At 38.6% G+C, this 19,791-nt stretch overlaps 1 protein-coding gene across 2 annotated transcripts in view; it reads right to left on the bottom strand.

Annotated features, from left to right (window-relative positions):
- Nucleotides 1-228: 228 nt before the first annotated feature.
- Nucleotides 229-19,791, bottom strand: part of LOC307158333 (integrin alpha-X-like) — a 267,631-nt gene continuing 248,068 nt past the window's right edge. For both annotated transcript variants that reach the window (XM_079870811.1, XM_079870812.1), the window contains exons 28-30: nucleotides 3,974-4,072; nucleotides 2,709-2,819; nucleotides 229-2,066 (exon numbers count right to left, since the gene is read on the bottom strand). In XM_079870811.1, coding sequence (XP_079726937.1) covers nucleotides 1,971-2,066; nucleotides 2,709-2,819; nucleotides 3,974-4,072 — 306 coding nt within the window. In that variant the 3' untranslated portion in view covers nucleotides 229-1,970. The remainder of the gene's footprint in view (nucleotides 2,067-2,708; nucleotides 2,820-3,973; nucleotides 4,073-19,791) is intronic.

The following is a 19,791-nucleotide window of genomic DNA, read 5'->3' as shown; positions in this document are numbered from 1 at the left end:
TGAGAGTTTTCTGCAGAACTGCTTTATAGATTAAATTAACTAATTTAATAATCAATGATCTTTACAACGGAACTGAATCAGAACTGAATCAACACTTAACTGACTTCAGATGAACATTGATTATTTTCTTTCAGAGCTGCTGTATAGCTGAAATGAAGTGTTTGCATCAATGAATTATTGTTATCACTGTAAAGCTGCTGTAAGAAAAAATGATGTGGACGTCGAAGATCTCAAAAATGAAGTTTATTACAGCATAGCAGTGGCAAGGTACACAAAGCACCTTGGGTTCACCGGCGTCAGAATGAACCCAGAACATCCAAATCTTAAACCTTTTATCCTGTTACAGTTTACAACTCTTAATGTAAATGAAGTTGCTCCTGTTGTGACAGCTGTGGTCTGTATGTTAATGAAGTTGAGACACCCCATTGTCTGAGAAGGTTCTCTGTGTCCCACACCCAGTCCCATTCTACAATTGACTACCATTTGCTCAGGATGTGATCAACCCAAATGGTCAAGAAACAATATAACTTGATTGCCTTAATCTCTATGATAATTAAGCCATTTTGGGGATGAGCTCATTCTAAAATATATTTAGGAGTGGAATCTGGGTCGAGGCAGACTACAATTTCTTACACTGCTTTGAAACAATGACTTGACATTACCCATGATGCTGTACAGAATATTACACTAATCAGAAAGTCTAAAAAGTAATGTGTGCCAAAATAGCTCTTTAGCTCTGCCCTCTCCCATAAAGCACTGCAAATCTCTTGTTTGTATATATATGCAAACTTTGCAATAAACTTAAAATGCTTTGTTTTTACATATAATCAACATCTGTAAAAGAGTTTTATATTTCACTTATTTTTTAATTCAGTTATGCTGTTCACAATGCTTCATGAGATTGTAGTTCTTTCCATTAGTAAAGCCGTGAAGTACACAATATTGAACCTTTGTCTTTTTCTGCGATTCTCAGTTGTTATTTTTTGTTTTTTCAAATCAAATCAAAATTTTTTTTTTTTTTTTAGCTGATTGGCTTGGTTCATGGGTTGTGGCTTTAATGAAGACTTTTTAAAAATCTTTGGGTTTGGGACTTTGGGTTCTCATAATGTAGGACAAACCAGTGCACACACAAATGTTGGGTTTCCAAATGTTTTCAAATGTTTTATGGGGTCTTTTTTATAGACATAAGGATTTTTATACTATACAAACAGTATATTCTTTACCCAAACCCTACCACTAAACACAACCCTCACATTTAAAACAAACAAACAAAAAAAAAACACCATTTAGTCTGATTTATAAGTTGTTTTCCTCATGGAGACCAACATGTCCCCACAAGGTGAAAAATGACTGGTATTACAATCTATGTGGGGACATTTGGTTTACCAGGACCAATCCCCCCCCATATATATATATTTTTTTTTTCCCTTTTTTTCCCTTTTTTTGTATGTTTAGTTTAACCTCTATAATAAAAAGGAGCTGTAGAAAATACAAATCTTTTTCACAGTTTAAGAATTGCAACATTTTATTGCATAAAATGTATTTGGCATCAATTAGTAAAGTATTTTGAGTGTACAGTAGTATCTAAAAGCACAATTTAAATGCTTCATTAATTAACTAATTCATTTCCACGAACGTTTGGTTCAAATAAAAAAAGGCACACTGCTATAAATGCTATAAATGAAGCTAAAGTACTATACAAAAAAGAATACATTGGCATCTAGGAAAACTACTTTGGTCAAAACCAGCAAAGAAGTGAAAAATCCATCAGTCAAATGTCGGAATTTTGGTCATTTTTGTAAGGTCAGAAAAATACAGAGAAAATTGGCAATGATGGTTATTTTCAGTATACGATCACGTTTATCGCTGTATCGAGCAGCGAGGTGAAAGTACAGGGTTGACCTTTCCTCATACATATGTACAAGTTGTCCATTAGAAGCAGCACTCACACCAGGGGCATCGGCTGTTGTTTAGTCAATGTTGGCTGTAGTAAAACTATCTTCACCAGCAGATGGCGGCACTGGGCTGTCTTGGTCATCAGTTGAAAATGTTTTGAAAAAGCCCCTCTGAAAAATCCAGCAGTACAAATATATATATTTTTTTATTATTCTTTTTTTTTTTTTTTTTACAAATAATAAATTAAAAACAACAGATCCACAGGACACACATATCAACAGTTAAAGGTGAAGTGTAATTTCTGTGGCATAAGCATTGCAAAATATAATTCCATTTACCCATTTAAATATAAAATATAATTCCATTTCAATCCGCCCCATTTACCATTTACATTATCTTGACCCAGTTTATTGTTCACTGACTAGTATTAGTATGCCATTAATGGGGTTTCATCTCATCTCCCACAAAAGTATAAACATTGAGCCCCCCAGGCACCAGCAAAATATTGCTAATGGTCTGCTCAGATCCATCAATATATTTCTAGCTCAACCTATCGTGAGAGTTTGGTGCATGTCTACTGTAGCAGGATGAACTAGAAGGGCCATGGCTGTTGCGTTACATGGGAAAAGAAACACCTTAATTTGCTTGTTCAACATGTTTGGTTAGGGTTAGAGACAAGCTCAGCAGGACACTGGCCCTCCAGGACTGGAGTTAAAGAGCCCTGTCTTACAGTTTTGAAAATTAATATTCAGTATTTTAGGATAAAAAATTACACTCAAGCTTCAACTGTATTATGTGTTATAAACACTGACTTTATACAGCAGCACAAAGATGATCGCCATAGCAATGAGTCCAAGGATGATGGAGAGAGAGGCAATAAACACTGTGAGAGCCTGAGATGGGACCTCCAGTTCTGTCACAATCTGTAGAACACAGAGAAACAGAGAAGATGAAAAATGACTCCAACAAGGTCAAATATACCCTCCCAGAAGATGATGTGTTATCACTTTCTATGAAGACCATGTTAATAATGAATTATATATCCATTTATACTTATTTATATGCAAATATTATTGTTTTATAAATATATTTATAAAGACGCATTAAGACCTATAATGCATTATAAGAACAGCACAAATTACAGCACAAAACCAGCACAAATTACATTTATATTATTTTTAATAATTAAATCATAATACTTATTTCAATGCATGCACATTGTAAAAGCAAATGCATGACTTATAAGTATTAATTACTCCGTCGTATGGTTACATGAATGTATTTATAAAGATGCAACCAGCGCTGCTATAATGTTATTACATTATAATTACAATCAATTTTTTGTAATTCAGATTTATTTCTGTCAAATAAGTGAATATATTGTTGTTCTTATAAATACTTATTGTGAGTGATAATACAGTTACTAACCTTTATTAATAAAGTGCTTTAAATAAAGTGAAAACATAGGATGCAATTTTCCTCAAGCAAATGTTAAGAAGTCATGAAGATGTGCTCATTATACATTTTAAGTGGTTTACTTGTAAATGTAACTAATGAACAATAAGTCCTGTAATAAAAAAAAAAGAAAATTAAAAAATATATATCTTTTTAAATATTACATACTAGAAACACTGCAACAATATTTTTAAAGTATAATTCCAAACTGCTATAAGCAATACCATGCATATGTTTGAGGAGATATAGATTTTAAAAATTCAAAATTACCATTCATGAGCTCTAATGCAAACATTAGCCATTAAATACATAATTGATCACTAATTGGTACAGCAAACAAGTGTCTCTGGAACTATTTTATCTTTGATCATTTATAAATCAATGTATAATGGATTTTGAGCATGCTTTGAAAAAGCAAATGCATGACTTTTAAATAATTATTAAAAATAATATAAATGTAACTATAACTGTTCTTATAATGCAGTATAGGTCTTAATGAGTCTTTATAAATATATTTATAGAATAGTAATACTTACTTATAAGTAAGTATAAATGGGGCTATAATTCATTATAAGCATGGTCTTCATAGAAAGAGGAACCGATGATGTTTTATTTTTCTTACAGAGAGCTGATGAGAGTCATCTGGGGGATATTGGATGTACCTCTCAGTGTCAAATGAGAGAAACCCCCAGCTTATGATCCTTACCTGCAAACCAGACACCTGAAAAACAAGACTAGAAGTCAAAGACACTCACCCAACAATATTATTGATTTGATTGCACCGACAAGCTGGACATCACTGTTTTTCTGCAGAACTGCTTTATAGATGAAATTAACTAATTTAATAATTGATGATCTTTATAACGGAACTGAATAAACACTGAACTGACTTTAGTTGAACAATGACACTATTATCTTTTAGAGCTGCTGTACATGCAGCTGCAATGAACTGTTTGCATCATTGAATTATTGTTATCACTGTAAAGCTGCTTGAAATAATCTGTATTGTTTCAATATAAAGGTGACTTGACTTAAAGGCGGTATATACTGTAAATAAAGGTGACGACTTGACTTGACCCTACAATGTAAAAAGAAGAGGCTACAGGAAAAAAGGGTTGGTATAAGGGATGCACCGATACCCCTTTTCCTGATCACATTATGAAATAAATGTCTTTCTCCAAAACAGTTATTGGCACCCCTAGAATCTTTTATAAGTAAAATATCTCTGAAGTATATTCCCATTAATATTTATAGTTTTTAGCACACCAGGGTGACTAGGAACATGAAATTGTCTAGCTATGACTTCTTGTTTCACAGGTGTACAAATATGAGGAAACACAAATGCCAAATTCCCTTAATCATCCATGACAATGAGTAAAACAAAAGAATGTAGTTCTGATGTGCAGCAAAAGATTCTTGAGATTCACAAAATAGAAAGTGGCTGTAAAAAGCTAAAGCATTGAAAATTCCCATTTCCACCATCAGGGAAATAGTTAAGAAGTTATAGTCAACTAAAGATGTAACGAATCTGCCTGGAATATGGACATGTGTCTATATTGCCATAATGCATGAGGAGGAAAGTTTGTACAGTTTATATTGTAATTATATTCAGTTGTCAAACACTGTCAGAAATAGGGGTAGAGTAGGAGTCCATTTCTGTTCCCCATGGTACAATCTACACTAACGTACCCCATTGGGCTTATTATTGGACCTCAAGGTACATACAGTATATGTACCTTTTTGAGGGTCAAAAAGCATTAAAAGTTACATATATGAACCGTTTCTTTTAAAGGTTAAGGTACAATATTGTACCCTTGAGGGTACAGCCCCAGTGACAAGCCATTGTACCCCTAAAGGTACAATTATGTACTTTATTTTCTGAGAGTAAAGAAAGTAAAGTATATGTTCAGCTCATGCAAAGTTACTTACAATGTTATATGTAACATTGTATGCAAGTTAAATGTATTATATGTATGTACTGTCCCTGTAATCTACATAGAATTTGATTTAGAATTTTAAATTTCTATGCCTAAAGTCACCTTGCTAAATGTAATATTACCTTTGCACATAAAAACTGTGGCACTATTTCATTCCAGCAGTTTCATTGTATATTAGGCCTTTTGAGGAATCAGATATTCACAGGTATCTCAAGATAATGTTAACTGCTAAACTTTGCAGGAGAGTTGGTCTTCAGGAGCAGGGTTGTAGACCTTTTTGTTAATGTACCAACATATCAGAGTTGGTTTATATAACTAGCATAAATCATATTTATATATATTTCTTCCTTTGTTGTATGTTTATATGCAGGGCTGTAGTACTCGAGTCTGGTCTTGGACTCGAGACGTTTTTGCTATGGTCTCGAACTTGTCTCGGACTCGCTGGTATTTGGACTCGGACTTGTCTCGGTCTCAGCCACTGGTGTTGCCAAATATGGCTTTTGGAGTCCAGGGGGCTGTTCCATAAACCAAGATTAGAGTATAAGCCAGGCTTATTTCGGTTAGTCAGGCTTATTTTTGGTAGATTCGGTTTCATAAAGCAAACTTAAAATAGTTCAAACTCAGTTACCCTGGCAACTTATGCTGGGAAACTAGCCTGGTCCAGGGCAGGCTAACTGTCAGGCTAAGCCTCAGTTGTTACACAGATCCTCTAACGCTGACCAATAGGAACACAATGATATTACCACTGACACTCTCTCATACCATTATTGGACTTTATTAACCACTATTAGTCCAAAAATAAATACACAGTATACAGAAAATCAACTTAAATAAGGCTACAATGATAAATTAGACAATATAGACCTATATAGATAGATAGATAGATAGATAGATAGATAGATAGATAGATAGATAGATAGGCCTAAATACAATATATATACTACAGGTTTTTTTACTGGCTGAATGTTTTGTGCCCAAGATTTAATTAGATTGTTTTAAAGATTTATGAATACATTTCTCTCTGGTTTTGTTTGGCAGCTGTAGTACATGTTTATGATTAGAAGAACATTAGAACACAATCTGAAAAAAAGCTTTGTAAAGCAGAAGTTAAAATCACAAAATTAAAAATAAATAATTACAAAAGCAGAGTATACATTTTAACTGGTAAGATGAATCTGAGCTTAGTAATTGACAGTATATTAGCCTACATTTGATTTACCCCATTACAATAGTTATTACCCCTTTACAGTTATTGCTATCATAAAAATACACACAGGTTTAAAATTCTAAATAAGGCACATCTAATGTCCAAATAACAAATATTTTAGTATATATATATATATATATATATATATATATATATATATATATATATATATATATATATAATGTACTTTATTATGTCTTTCAATTCAAACACATTTAACACAATTATACAAATTGACAGTTCCTTTAAAGACATCATATTTTCCCCCAATAAATATTCCTTATTTTTCCTTCTACTTTTTTTCTTTTGTGATAATACCCACCAACACATAGCCTAAAAACACACATGATTAGAACAATAACCAAAAAGTACATAGACACTTTTACATATGATTTAAGGGGGAAAAGACAAAAAACAATAAATAAATAGTAATAAAAATGTAACATTAACATATTTATATCAAACTCTTATAATGACACATAATTCCTAATAGTTATTCAAGTAATATTATTTGAATATCAAATATTCAATATTAAATAAGTAAATAAATAAAATAACAAATAACTAGAAATAAAAGGGAGGGAGGGTTATATAAAAATGTAGTTAATGTAGGCTAATATATATTCCTTTATTTTATGGAATATTCTTTGATTTTAGAGTTGCACATATCTTTTCAAAATGTATACATTTGCTCTTAATTTAATGTTATCCTCTCCATAATGTACTTTAGAAACTAAATCTACTCATTTAAAACTGGGGATTCTTGCTTTCTCCAAAAAAATATTGCATTAAAAGCTGTAATTCTCAGCATTCTAAATAAGTATACATCATCTTTATTAAGTAGCATAGGTCCTATACCCAAAACTATATTTTGTATCTTTATATATTTAGTTTCTTAAAAAAAATCTTCCCTGAATTATAGGCTACTTCACTGAAGTACTTCTGTTCGCTAGAAGTTCACTGCAACTTATCCAACATCCTAAAGATAAATTATTATAATTAGAAGATATTTCTAGTGTTATAAAATATCGCATATTAATTTTCCAAGCAAAATGTATATTTTAGTCAGAATTATTGCGCTCCTATTTGGCGCGCATGCGCGCAGCAGCGCTCGTTCAATATGAAAATTAGCAGCAAAATGGATACATTTGCATGACTTTCGAACATTTACAGATGGAGAATATAACTGTAAAATGTAAGTTTTGCACTGAGGGGAAAAAAAACATGTTACAAACGCATAAAACAGCACAAAATATACGCTGTTTGATGGTGGATCGATTTGATCCACGATCGACCTCTAGGGCTGCTTAAGAAACGCGTGCACACGCAATTATCTAGACTAGATAAACCTGGATCAAATTAGTGAGATTGCGTGAGCTTCAATTACCTTTTATGGAACCACTTTAGCCCCAACTCATTTGTTAGGCTCATTCAAGTCCGGTTTTGGAGTTTAATCCCCGCTTTTCTAAGCGGCTTTTATGGAACAGCCCCCTGGTGTCTTTATTATGTTCCCAGTAAGCACACACAGCAAACTCCCCAGTTTTAAATTAACACTCCTCGGTGTACATATAGGTCCAACTACAGGGTGTTAAAAATTAACACTGAAGCATTGTTGAAGTTAATGAGATAATTAAGTTATTAATTAAGTGATGATTGGCCATTAGTGGTGACACCTAATGTTAATAAGAATCATTGAAGGAAAGAGAAACAACAAGAACAGAAAAAAGAGAAACACAAGAACTACTGACTTCGAGCCATTACACATTATTGCACTTAATATTACCAGTTGGACTTTATTTCTGTCATACATCTACACAGGTTCTTATTTAGATTCAAAAGAAGTTTAGATGGTAATGTTTTATGGAATGGTTCGTTTCAAATCACCATTATGGTGACCGGTGTTTGCTTTAGTTGGGCTATTGACCCTTTCCTTTTTAACATTAGTTTTTCTCTGGCTGCGCCAACTCTTTGTTTATAAAGCAGATTTGTTGTGGTAAGAAAAACAACGATCTGGGCTGTGTTTCCTGAAAGCATCGCAAGCCTAATTTGATTGTACAGACCATCTGTTGCAATTGTTCTACGATCAAGTTAGGCTTAAGATGCTTTTGGGAAACGAAGCCCAGGTCATGATGGTTAGGGACTGTTCGTTATTTATTTAAGGGGCCACCGGAGGAGTTTTGAGATCTGTTGTCAAAAAAGACATGACCCTCCCTTCGCCAGCAACAATTTTTTCTATGACCCTCCAAAATGATTGTGAAAAAAGGCATGACCCTCCCCGATAATTTATTGATTAGCCTAATTCTGTACTGGTTTGCGCTTGGCAAAGATGTTCAGATAGCCATTGTTTGTTTGTTTTTTAAACCATAAACTCTTGCTTTCTCATCTGGCTGTAACGATAGACCAAACCTACGATTCGGTTCGTATCACGATTTTTTATTTTAGATTTGAAAAAAAATCATGTTTTCGTTGCTGATGCGGTGTGACGCGTTCAACATGTGGGTGGCGCTGCTAATAAAGCATCTAAAAGCTGTCACAAAGAACCGGCAAAAGTAATGATTATTAATATGTCATATAGGCCTAGACATTTTAATTGTTTTTAATAAACAAGTGTTTTCTGTGTCGACTGCAAAGATGAAGTTGACGATGCGTCGCGATCGTCTCAGAACGCGCCAGAGAGAAATGCACATTTCATAAGGAGAAAGCAGTCTGTTTTCCTTCGTTTTGAATTGTTCTGCATGTTTAAAAGTAGACATTTCAAGCTTTCTATATATTTCTCAGGTCTATGAGGCAAGTAGCACACCTTACGCTGAGTTTCGGTTCATTTATGAGACAAGAGTCCAGTTCACTCGCCCGCGCCTCCGTGTCATGATTATCTATTTTCTACTATATTTAGACTACTTCTTATTTATTAAATCCAGATGAAACATTGATTAAAATTAAGATAAAATTAATAAAAAAACGAAATTCACTTTAAAGAAAAGCTTTGTGCTTTCTGTTTGAGGTCTCTGTGCAATTTTTAAAGTCGCTTTAGAGCAGTCATGTCCGTGCGTAATGGAGAACTGTCACGTCCGTAACATTTTTTTTTTTTTCACATAAATGCAAACACGAAAAATAAAATAAAAATATTATAAAATTTAATTTTCTGTGGAGGCCGATCTTTATTCATCCGGTGGGTATATATATTTTGGTTTGCACAGTGTAATTTATAGAATTACTAAAAAATATTTTGCCACCTAAAAGTTATTTTTTTGTGTCACGTCACATGTGTATTTCCCTCATATTAAATATAAAACGCATGTGTAGACTGATATTTTTCTAATGTCTTGACTCCTTTCAGACGTTTCAAATAAATGCATTTTCTGAGAATTTTTATTTTAAGTTTTGACTGCAAATGTCACGTCCATTCACTGGAATCGCCCAATTTTAACGAATTAATCCTCAACTAGTTTTTGTGGTGTAGGTCTATGTATTTTATGTTAACTTAAATAATAGCCTACTAATAGTGCTATTAGTAGGCTTCAACTTTCAACTTCATCAACTTTCAACTTCATCAACTTCAACTTCATGTCTAGCCGACACTGACATAAAAAATAACTGTTTTATTAGTAAACAATTAAAATGTCTCCTGCTATATTGAACATATTTGCCTGTTCCTTACAAAACACTGACAGTGGGTTTTTTTTTTTTTGTTGAGCAGCTGCGGACAAATTATTTCGACACACACACACACACACAATATTGATAAACAGGATTTTTTTGTTGCTTTTTTAATACAATAAAAATTTCATTTAATTTATTGTCTAATAAAATTATAAGCCTATTATTTTTAGTTTATTAACAGCAACAACAGCTGTAAAGATGAAGTTGACGATCGCCATCTCCGTATTGAACACGCCTATAGAAAGAAATGCACATCATTACATAACCAGAGAGTAGCCTATTTCTTTTCGTTTTAAATTGTTAAAAAGACATTTCAAGCTTTCTTAAGATATATTTCATGTATGTGAGGCATATGCTGAGTTTCGTTAAGTTAGGATGAGATGCGCTCCTGTTTACGAGCAGTGCAAGTGACCACGCGGGCGCCTCTATGATTGTGTTGTCTGCTATATTTGGTATTTGGCAATTGGTTGATAAAAAATATTAAAATTAAGATACAATTTATACAAAACGAAATTCACTTTAAAAAATCGTTTTCTGCAAAACAAAACTTAATTAAGTGGTCAAAATCATGTCTGACCCGCTCCATGTCTCTCGATATTGCGTATACTCGTGTGTGCGGTTCACTTTTCATAATCAACATAGATGAAAAATAACATTATTATATTTTAACAAAAATGAAACTAAATGAGCTTATTTAATGGTAACAACACAGTAGGCCTACAAACTCTGTATTTGTACAAATTGCTGCACATTCATTTTATTCTGAATTTTGCACACACAAGTTGAAAGGCATTTGTTTGTGCATGCATGTAAAACATATCTGCAACATTTATCAAGTTCACTGATAATTATGCGTGCATTTATTAATTATTATCTTAATGAATATTGTAACAAGGACGAAGCATGTAAACTGTTTGTTTAGAATTTGGATCGATCATCGCAAATAGATCCGAATGAAGAAACGTACAAAACCATAGGCTATAGAAAATGGGTGGGCCCGGACCTAAATGCCCACCCGGGCCCAATGGTAGCGCCGCGGCTGGTGGTAGCCCTATCTTACACATCGTGGAAACAAAATAAGAATGGAAACTAAAATATGCAGTATCGCGCTACAGCGCACATTCTATCAGCAGTTCTGGCGCCTCAGTCCCAGTACTGTAAAACTCGACGTACGTTCACATCACATGTTAATGCAGCGGTAGAGTTACACTCACAGGACACTGTGCACTTAACAAAAGTTCATTATTTGCTCGTGCTTTAAAGCTTTGCCGGGTAAACATTTCTTTGGCATTCTGTTCTGACATGATGCACTTTTTCTCTAAGCGCGAACTGAAGCGCACACTGTCAAACAGCGCCAAACTGGATTTTTGTTGGGTCAGACCCATCTGATATCGAAGGGGGGCTGATAACGCGAGATCAACATGGAGCTAAATGGAAAAAAATAGCACCAAACAAGCCACTTTGAAATGTTGCTGTTTTAATGAATATAAAAGTTGGGTGACCCTCCCCCTAGACTAAAAAAAGTTGGATGACCCTCCCCTCAACAAAGAATAAAAAGACATGACCCTCCCCTATTTTCCTCCGGTGGCCCCTTCCATAAATACCGAACGGTCCCTTATGCTTAGATGATGAAATTCCAATCCTGTAGTTTCCTGATTCACTGAACCAGCATTATTAACTTATTATACAAATGTTTTATTCATATGCATTACAGTAGTTAATTCCAGCAGTGCATGCTTAAAAATCTGACTTTTTAAAATCACACACAGACATCAAGATTCTACATATGAATCTCAACAATGGTGACAATCACACAAATGCTTCATGTTGCAGTGCATGATGGGAGCCACCAATCAAATGCATCCCTGGCTCACATCATGCATTGCAGCATGAATAAATTATGCAGCTGAATTGTCCTGTAATTTTCATTGTTTTTCCTGTTTGCTCTTATTTTGCTATTGTTTTGTTATGACTTTAGTAGCTTATTTTGTGATGTTCAGAGATGATCTGTTTGTCACTAGTTTGTTTATTGTCACCATTGTTGAGATTCATATGCTGAATCTTGATGTCTGTGTGTTTAAACACAATATTGTCTGTGCTCAAAGTATTTTCAAAAATTGTTCATATTGCTGTTGGATCTCAAACTGTAAAATCTCAGGGCTATAAATCACCAATAATAAAATGCAACAAAGCATGTAGTCAAAGATTTTGACTCTGAATGACATCAGTGAATCATGTCATTACATGATGATATTGTGAGCAGGTTTTCTTTTGGAGTAACAAACGTGCTTTATAAACACAATGTTGGGACAGTCAGAGAAAAACTCACAATAAAAAATGAAAAGGGTCAAGAGCCCAACTAAAGCAAACACTGACCACCATAATGATGACTTGAAACAAAAAAATCCATAAAACATTACCGTCTAAACTTCTGTTGATTCTCAATAACTTTTGTAGATGTATGACAGAAATAAAGTCAAACTGGTAATAATAAATGCAATAATGTGTAAAGGCTCGAAATCAATTGTAGTTCTTTTGTTACTCTTTCCTTCAATGATTCTGCTTATATCGAGGTGTCACCACTAATGGCCAATCATCACTTAATTAATCACTTAATTAGCTCATTAACTTCAACACTGCTTCAGTGTTAATTTTTAACACTCTGTAGTTGGACCTACTGTATATGTACTGTACACCGAGGAGTGTTCATTTAACACTGGGGATTTTGCTGTGCACATACATCGCCGCGATGTATGTGTGCTTACTGGGAACATAATAATATTGGAGGGAAAGTGAAACACTGGCCACCTAGTGATGAGCATTTCGGCTCTTTTTCGTGAGCCGGCTCGTTTGACTCAGCTCACTGAAAAGAGCCGGCTCTTTTGACTCACAAACGGCTCTTTAAAAAATAAATGTTTTAACTCGCTGTAAGACCACCGCTAGTGCAAGGTGAATATTCACATTTTTAATTGTCCATAACAACCCGAAAACTTGCCTGCTTGCTTTGCAGATCTAATTAATGGGCAAAGTTTTCAGACTTTTTTTCTTACCTTCTTTATATTTTTATTTTTTATGTGGATGTTATTGAGCTTGATTGAGCTCGCTGATGACATCTGAACATTGCCTGATGTAATTTCTGAATCATATCACTCCATAAACTGCCTCTCTTTTAAATGCCTATTCCACGAGTGGTAGGCTACAATGACTGGCTGTTTTAAAATATAGCTAATATCGAAACAAAATAACCCAGGCAGTCTCCTCTACGAGACGTTTAGGCCTCCTCCAATAGTAGCCTACTGACAGCCTACTGGGCCTACTGGGCCTACTGGGCTCATAGCTTGCAGGTTTGCTTAGTGGCAAACTTTTTTCATTTGATTGGTTCAACCGCCACCCGCCCGAATTTAATTAAAATATTATTTTTTGTCACGTCATCCGCCCGATCCGCGGTTTATCCGCATCTCTAGTGTGTGTGTGTGTGTATGTGAGTTGGCTCAGCCCTCCCTCATGCAATTCAATTGGTTGACATCGCGTGTATGATTGACAGGAACAGAATGTGAGGCTGATCAGACAGTCGAAACGAATGTGTGTGTGCCTTTAGGCCTATATAATTTTTTTTTTTTTGTTGTTCTTTGAATTAGTCAATTAATTTAAATAAAATTAAAATCATTCATTATTTCATTATTACATAATGATTTAATTTCTATAGGCTAATAGAATTAATAATTTCTATTGGTATAGTAGTGGGTTAGTGTTTGTATATTATCAGTTCTAACACTGCTATTATAAGATATCACCATATGAGTCCACCCCGCAAGATTACTGTTATAAACATGAACCTCGTCTGAAACACAAAGGTGGAGGTGTTGCTGTAATTTATAGTAATATTTTCAAAACCACTAAGAAATCTAGTTTTAAATATACTTCTTTTGAAGTGTTGGTGCTTAATGTAAAAATATATAGTGTAAACGATAAATCACGTTTGAGATTTGTGCTGGCTACTGTATACAGGCCACCAGGGCACCATAAAGATTTTATCAAAGAATTTGCAGACTTTCTATCAGAATTAATATTGACTACAGATAAAGTACTAATGGTTGGTGATTTTAATATACACATAGATAATGAAAAAGATGCAATGGGATTGGCATTTAAAGACATTGTAAACTCAATTGGAGTTAGACAACACGTGTCAGGACCTACTCATTGTCGTAATCATACTCTAGATCTAATATTATCACATGGAATAGATGTTGATGCCGTTGAAATTCTGCAGCAGAGTCAAGTCAAGTCAAGCCATCTTCATTTATATATCATCCGATCGTGGTTGTATCTCTCTATTAGTGTTACTCGATCTTAGTGCTGCATTTGACACCATTGACCACAACATTCTTTTAAATAGACTCGAACATTATGTTGGCATTTAGTGGAATTGCACTAGCATGGTTTAAATCATACTTATCTGATCGATATCAGTTTGGAGCAGTAAATGAAGAGATGTCTTATCAATCACAAGTTCAGTATGGCGTACCACAAGGCTCAGCCGCTGCTGTTCACTCTTTACATGCTACCATTAGGAGATATCATTAGGAAACATGGAATTAGCTTCCACTGTTATGCTGACGATACTCAGCTGTATATTTCTTCAAAACCTAATGAAACTTACCAATTCACAAAATGAACGGAATGCATAGCTAATATAAAAAATTGGATGACTAGTAATTTACTACTTCTAAATTCTGAAAAAAACAGAGATTCTAATTATTGGACAAAAAACTTCCTCATGTAATAATCTAGAATACTGTCTAATACTTGATGGCTGCTCTGTTAAGTCTTCGTCGTTGGTTAGGAACTTGGGTGTGCTCTTTGATACCAATCTTTCATTTGAAAGTCTAGTCTCTGTAAAACTACATTTTTCCATCTTAAAAATATATCTAAATTATGCCATATTCTCTCATTGACAAATGCGGAACAATTAGTCCATGCGTTCATAACCTAAATGCTAGATTATTGTATTGCTCTACTAGGTGGTTGCCCTGTACGCTTAATAAACAAACTACAGCTAGTTCAAAACGCAGCAGCTCGAGCTCTTACCAGAACCAGGAAGTATGACCATATTAGCCCGGTTCTGTCAACACTGCATTGGCTGCCTATTACACATCGCATACATTTTAAAATATTGCTGATTACTTACAAAACACTAAATGGTTTAGCTCCGCAGTACTTGAGCGAGCTCTTAACGCATTATAGTCCTTCACGTCTATTGCGATCTCAAAATTCCAGCCAGTTGATAATACCTAGAATATCAAAATCGACTGCTGGCGGTAGATCCTTTTCCTATTTAGCACCAAAACTTTGGAACAGTCTTCCTAACATTGTCCAGGAAGCAGATACACTCTGTCAGTTCAAAGCTAGATTAAAACACATCTCTTTGACCTAGCATTCACATAATACATTATAGACTTCTATAATTCAATGTAAGGCTGCATAGATTACACTGTAAAAAAAAATCCTAATTTTACAGAAAATAACTGTGATTTTTTGACGATCATTTTCTTTAATTTTAAATTGTACTCAAAACACTGTAAAATTACAAATAATATCTGTAAAATAAAAATTCAGCTGTTATTTTAGGTATTGTGACATTAATGACAAATTCCAGTAATTCACATTTTTTATACAGAAAATTGATTGTATTTTTAATACAGTATTTTTCTGTTTTCTGAAATTACATAAAAATGTATGTAAAATTACAAATATAATCTGTAATTAAACAGTAACAAAACAGTTAAATGATAAAATGGTCAAATGACTGTCAGCCCCTCAAAAAACGTCTCGGTTACTGATGTAACCCTCGTTCCCTGAAGGAGGGAACGGGAGACGTAACGTCGACGTGACGACGTAATTGTGATCACTTCAGAGAGCCCTATCAACTTCGAGTATCTACAGAACAAGCTAATGAACGTTGGCGTGCGTGAACGCGTCATGTGCCCCCGCCCCGCCGCGCGGGTATAAACAGGAAGCAGGCGCACGCACACATTGTTTTTCGCTGAGGAGCCGAGATTTGTGACGGCCATGCAGCGATGGTCAGCAACGGTGGCGACGGGACGTTACGTCTCCCGTTCCCTCCTTCAGGGAACGAGGGTTACATCAGTAACCGAGACGTTCCCTTTCAGTCGCTCACGTTCGACGTAACCGAGACGTGACGACGTAATTGGGATCCCATGGAAAACGCCACAGTTGCTGCCACATCCAGCGCCCTACGCAAGACTCTCAGACCCCCAACTGCTGGGGCGGAAGACCTGCGTAGAGGGAGTTCAACTGCTGTTCCATTATACCCCACACAGTGAACTCTTAATAACACTGGGAAAGCGTACCTTTCCAGGGGAAAGAACGCTGCGGAGCCACATCCTGCCCGAAGGGAGGTAACATGTGGAGAATACACATATGGACTGGCCGAAGGGGCAGTGCAACATATGGAATGTCACTGGGGTGGCTCCACCCGAAGGGGGAGACACACCGGACAGTGACGGCAGAGCAGACTCTGCCAAGGGAAGACACGGGCTCACCGCAGGGAGCTGGTCGTGGAAGAATACACATATGGGATCGCCGCAGGGATCGCAGATATGGAACCCAGCCTAGCACAAGTTACACAAGCATACAAGCACTAGGCCTGGCGTCGGACGCTCCGCAACGTCCGACTGCCGAAGGGGTGCGGAGGAACTCACAGGGTTCGCCAATGGGGAACTCGACTGGAGTAAAAAGCGCACGTATCCGTTCCTAGGAAGGGAGTGGCGCAGCAGCCGACACTAGAGCGGGAACTTCGGTGTTACCGGCTAGTAGAAGCGAGCACACAGGAAGAAACCGGCTCAACACGTAAGCTATAAAACCTAGCAAACGTGTTAGGTGTCGCCCAGCCCGCAGCTCTACAGATGTCTGTCAGCGAGGCGCCGTGTGCCAGCGCCCAGGAAGAAGCGACACTCCTAGTGGAGTGGGCTTTCAACCCGGGCGGGCAGGGCACGCCTTGGGCTTCGTAAGCCAAGGCGATGGCATCCACTATCCAGTGGGCCATCGTCTGCTTGGAGACAGCCTTCCCTTTCTGCTGGCCTCCGTAACAGACGAAGAGCTGATCTGAGGTCCTGAGGCTTTGCGTTCTGTCCACGTACAGATGCAGAGCGCGAACGGGACAGAGAAAAGCCAGGGCTGGGTCTGCCTCCTCCGAAGGCAGCGCTTGCAGGTTCACTACCTGGTCCCGGAAGGGAGTGGTAGGAACCTTGGGCACGTATCCGGGCCGGGGTCTCAGGATGACGTGAGAGTTATCCGGGCCGAATTCTAGGCACGATTCGTCGACCGAAAATGCATGCAGGTCCCCTACCCTCTTGATAGAGGCCAATGCAACCAGGAGTACTGTCTTACAGGACAGGATTTTTAACTCAGCTGATTGCAGAGGCTCAAAGGGTGGTCTCTGAAGTGCCGAAAGGACCAGAGACAAATCCCAAGAGGGTATAGAGAGTGGGCGAGGAGGATTCAGTCTCCTTGCTCCCCTCAGGAACCTGACGATCAGGTCATGCTTTCCCAAAGACTTACCATCAACAGCATCGTGATGTGCAGCAATAGCGGCAACATACACTTTAAGGGTGGAGGGAGACAGCCTTCGCTCCAGCCCTTCTTGCAGGAAGGAAAGCACGGCTCTGATCGAGCAAGATCGGGGGTTCTCCTCGTGAGAGGAGCACCAGTCAACGAACAGGTTCCACTTCAACGCATAGAGGCGCCTCGTAGAGGGGGATCTAGCGGAAGTGATGGTGTCAACTACCGCAGGGGGTTAGACATGGAGGGACCAGAGGACCAGACATGGAGTTTCCAGAGGTCTGGACGCGGGTGCCATAGGGTGCCCCGTCTCTGAGAGAGCAGATCCTCTCTCAGAGGAATGGGCCAGGGACGGGCTGTCGCGAGGAGCACTAGTTCCGGGAACCAGGTCCGGTTGGGCCAATACGGCGCAACTAACAAGACCTGCTCCTCGTCCTCCCTGACTTTGCACAAGGTCTGTGCAAGAAGGCTCACTGGGGGAAACGCATACTTGTGAAGGCCCCGGGGCCAGCTGTGTGCCAGAGCATCCGTGCCGAGGGTCCCCTCGGTCAGGGAATAGAACAACTGGCAGTGAGACGTGTCCGGGGCGGCAAACAGATCTACCTGTGCGGTCCCGAAGCGCCTGAAAATCAGCTGGACCACCTGGGGATGGAGTCGCCATTCTCCCGGTAGCACCTGCTGTCGTGAGAGCTCGTCGGCTGCACGGTTGAGCAGGCCCGGAATGTAAACGGCACGAAGCGACCTCAGATGCTTCTGACTCCAGAGGAGGAGATGGCGGGCGAGTTGTGACATGCGGCGGGAACGTAGACCACCTTGGCGGTTGATGTACGCAACGGTCGCAGTGCTGTCCGTACGGACCAGTACGTGCTTGCCTAGTAGCAGCGTTTTGAAACGGCTCAGTGCAAGACGTACTGCTAACAACTCGAGGCAGTTGATGTGCCAATGCAGTTGAGGCCCCGTCCACAGACCTGAAGCTGCATGCCCGTTGTACGTGGCCCCCCAGCCGGTGGCAGAGGCATCCGTGGAGACCACAGAGTGCCTGGACACTTGTTCCAGGGGAACACCTGCCCGCAGGAACGAAGGGTCCGACCACAAGCTGAGAGTTTGGCGACAGTGCGGAGTCACTTGGAACCGGCATGAGCCGCTCTGCCACGCCCATCTCGGGACTCGATCGTGGAGCCAGTGTTGGAGCGGCCTCATATGAAGCAATCCGAGCGGCGTAACCGCGGCTGCAGATGCCATATGCCCCAGGAGCCTCTGAAAGAGTTTCAGTGGTGCCGCTGTTCTGCGTCTGAGCGTGCTCACGCAGTTCAACACTGACTGGACACGGGCCTCGGTGAGGCGCGCTGTCATGTTGATCGAGTCCAACTCCATACCGAGAAAAGAGATCCTCTGCCCGGGGGTGAGTTTGCTCTTTTCCCAGTTGACCCGAAGCCCTAGGTGGCTGAGGTGACTGAGCACCATGTCCCTGTGTTCGCACAACTGCTCTCTCGACTGGGCCAGAATAAGCCAGTCGTCGAGGTAGTTGAGAATGCGAACACCACGCTCGCACATGGGAGCAATGGCCGCCTCCGCGACTTTTGTACTGATATGCCCGTCCCTCGAACGCAAAGCGAAGAAACGGTCTGTGTCGAGGGAGAATCAAGACATGAAAGTACGCGTCCTTCAGGTCGATCGCTGCAAACCAATCTTGGGGACGGATGCATTTGAAAATGCGTTTCTGCGTCAGCATCTTGAACGGTAGCCTGTGAAGGGACCGGTTCAGGACGCGCAGGTCCAAGATTGGCCGTAACCCACCACCTTTCTTGGGTACAATGAAGTACGGGCTGTAGAATCGTACCCACCACCTCGATCGCGTCCTTCGCCAGTAGGACTGCGATCTCTGCCCTGAGCACAGGGGCACTGTCCGCCAGAACACGGGTGAACAGGATGCCCTTGAAAGCAGGGGGGCGCCGGGCGAACTGAATCGCATAGCCGAGTCTGATGGTACGGATGAGCCAGCGAGACGGGCTGGGAAGCATTAACCAGGCTCCCAGAGACCGAGCAAGTGGG

Source organism: Squalius cephalus, assembly GCF_949319135.1.
Source record: "Squalius cephalus genome assembly, chromosome: 5".
Taxonomy (NCBI): Eukaryota; Metazoa; Chordata; class Actinopteri; order Cypriniformes; family Leuciscidae; genus Squalius; species Squalius cephalus.
Note: the sequence above shows the minus strand (reverse complement) of the source record. Positions and strands in the feature narration are given on the sequence as shown.